This window comes from Propithecus coquereli, unplaced genomic scaffold (genome assembly GCF_000956105.1).
Source record: "Propithecus coquereli isolate 6110/MARCELLA unplaced genomic scaffold, Pcoq_1.0 Scaffold525, whole genome shotgun sequence".
Taxonomy (NCBI): domain Eukaryota; kingdom Metazoa; phylum Chordata; class Mammalia; order Primates; family Indriidae; genus Propithecus; species Propithecus coquereli.
This window is the reverse complement of record NW_012151119.1, coordinates 254,647-257,101: the sequence shown is the minus strand read 5'-3', so window position 1 is coordinate 257,101 and position 2,455 is coordinate 254,647. Positions and strand designations below refer to the sequence as shown.

General features: G+C 60.5%; 1 protein-coding gene across 1 annotated transcript in view; it reads left to right on the top strand.

Annotated features, from left to right (window-relative positions):
* The window catches only part of RBSN (rabenosyn, RAB effector), a 31,561-nt gene that overhangs the window by 12,487 nt on the left and 16,619 nt on the right, over positions 1–2,455 (top strand). The window contains exon 2 of the mRNA XM_012656890.1: positions 941–1,179. Coding sequence (XP_012512344.1) covers positions 941–1,179 — 239 coding nt within the window. The remainder of the gene's footprint in view (positions 1–940; positions 1,180–2,455) is intronic.

Genomic DNA, 2,455 nt, shown 5'->3' with positions numbered 1-2,455 from the left:
TTCAGGCTGGTCTCGAACTCCTGACCTTGAGCGATCCACCCGCCTCGGCCTCCCAGAGTGCTAGGATTACAGGCGTGAGCCACCGCGCCCGGCCTTTTCCCAGGACTTTGCATCTCAGCAGGCTAGAAGTTGCCGAAGCTGGTCCGACCGGCTCCTAGGAAGCGTGGGGTGGAGCGTTCTGCCCAGGCTGTCCGCACGCCGTGGGCGCAAAGGCAGACGCTTCCTCTGCCCGACTCTCAAGTCCTTGATACTTTCTCCTTGTCTCCCCTAAGACTCGATAAGCTACAGTCGGGGGACACTGTTCACTTTGTTCTCTTGAACCGTCAGCCCGCGTTTACCGGGCAGCTGCCGTGCGCTGTGTGTGGGCGTGTGCGGGGAGCAGGCGTGAGGAAGACGAGCTTGTCCCGCACCGAGTGGCGGGAGCCCAGAGCAGCTCTGGGGCGCACGTAACCACCGCGCAGGGAGGCCGGCTGGCGCCGCCCCAGATGCGCGGCGTGGCGAGAACCGACAGGAAGCACAGGCAGGTTCTGCCTTGGGGAAGGCTCCGGGGAGGACGTGCCGTTTGAGCCGGGCTTCGAAAGGGTGGGGGCCGGATGTCTGGGGACGGGGGCGAGGGCCGCGGAGGAAAGTCTCCCGGGAGAACGCGGGTCGCGTCTGAGCTTCAGGACAAATGGAAGAGGAGGGTCGGGTGTGGCCAGGTGGAGGGAGGCCCAGAGCCTCAGAGGCAGACCCCCCAGGCTGTTGGGCTCTGGCCTGGGTGGCAGCGGGAGTCCCTTCCCGCCAGCGTCTGATGCTCCGCGAAGGGACAGGGACAGGTACTTCTTGCCCACAGGTGGAGCCTGATCTTCCCACTCCCCAAACCACACACCCACGGTCGAGGGCAGTGCGGTGGCTGGAGGCCGGGGAGGTCGCCGCTGCCTGTCACTGTTGTGCTTTGCAGACAAGCTCACCAGCGCCAGCAAGGACTCCCTGAGCGCCCACGCCAGCCCCAGCCAGTCGCCCACCGGCGTGCACGGCTCCCGGCGCGGCAGCAGCAGCAGCCTGGGCAGCGTGAGCTCCGTCCTGGACGACAAGGACGACGGGATCCGCTGCTGCACCCACTGCAAGGACACGCTGCTCAGGAGGGAGCAGCAGCTCGACGAGAAGGAGCGCACGCCCGACATCGCGAAGCTCTACGAGGTGAGGCCGGGCGCGCCGGGTCTGCCGCGTGGGCGGGGTGGGCGCTTTGCCACGCACGCGCCGCGTCCTGGAGCAGGCTTGGGGAAGTCGCCGCTTTGACTCGCTTTCAGCTCCTGCTACAAGGCCGTGGTACGAATTCCCAGCCACGGCCCCGAGGGAGTCACCGTCACCCCGGACATGTTGCAACAGACGTGTCCCCTCCCGGTCCCTGTGCGCTGGGAAGCAGGCGGGCCGCAGCTCAGGTGGCCCAGGGGCAGGGAGAGGAGGGCGGTTGTCATGGCGTGGCCGGGTTCTGCAGGGAGGGCCGAAGCTGGAGAGGGCAGGAGACAGCGGGTCCCAAGAGTCCTGGGAAGCTCGGCCTGGAGTTTCAGACTTTCTAAGTTTGAGAAAGTTTTCCGAGTTTTCAGGCTTTACCAGCTGACGGAAACTCGGCAAGTTTTCGGGCTTTACCAGTTGACCAAGACTTTGCAAGTTTTCAGGCTTTACCAGCTGACGGAAACTTTGCAAGTTTTGGGGCTTTACCAGCTTACTGGAACTCTGCAAATTTTCAGGCTTAACCAGTTGACTGAAACTTTGCAAGTTTTCGGGCTTTACCAGTTGACCGAAACTTTGCAAGTTTTCAGGTTTTACCAGTTGACCGAAACTTTGCAAGTTTTCAGATTTTCTCGGTGACTGAAACTTTGCAGGTTTTCAGGCTTTACCAGCTGACCGAAACTTTTTGAGTTTTCAGGCTTTACTAGTTTACTGTCCATAGGCCGAGAGTGTCCTCTTGTAAGTTTGTTCAGTTGCCTCGGCTCGCGTTACTGCCGGCGTTCCCAGAACGCCCTTGGGAGGTGCTCACTCTGAGAGGACCCAGTGTAGCCTGGGGCGTCTGGGGGTGAGAGCTGAGCCGAGGAGGACCAGCTGGGTGGGGCTGGGCGGGGAGGCAGGTGAGACTCCGGGAGGGGATCAGTCCGGGGCAGGAAGCAGCTCGTGCAGAATGGAACAAAGGAAGGTGTAGTTTTGTCTGGCGACCACTGACTGGTGGCTGTTACCAGTTGCGTGGGTCACAATGGCAGTGTTTCTGGAATCACCGTGAAAATCCTCGAGCTGCTGGAAATGGTGTCGGTTAAACCCCGTGCTTATCTGCAGATAGAGCTGTTCTCCATCCTGCGTGTGGAGTTCTTGGCCTGCGTCTCACTCTTGGAAATAGCCGTTGTGATTTTGGCCTCTTTTTCTCTTTCTTTTCTTTTTCTCTTTTCTCTTCTTCTTTCTTTCCTTTCCTTTCCTTTCCTTT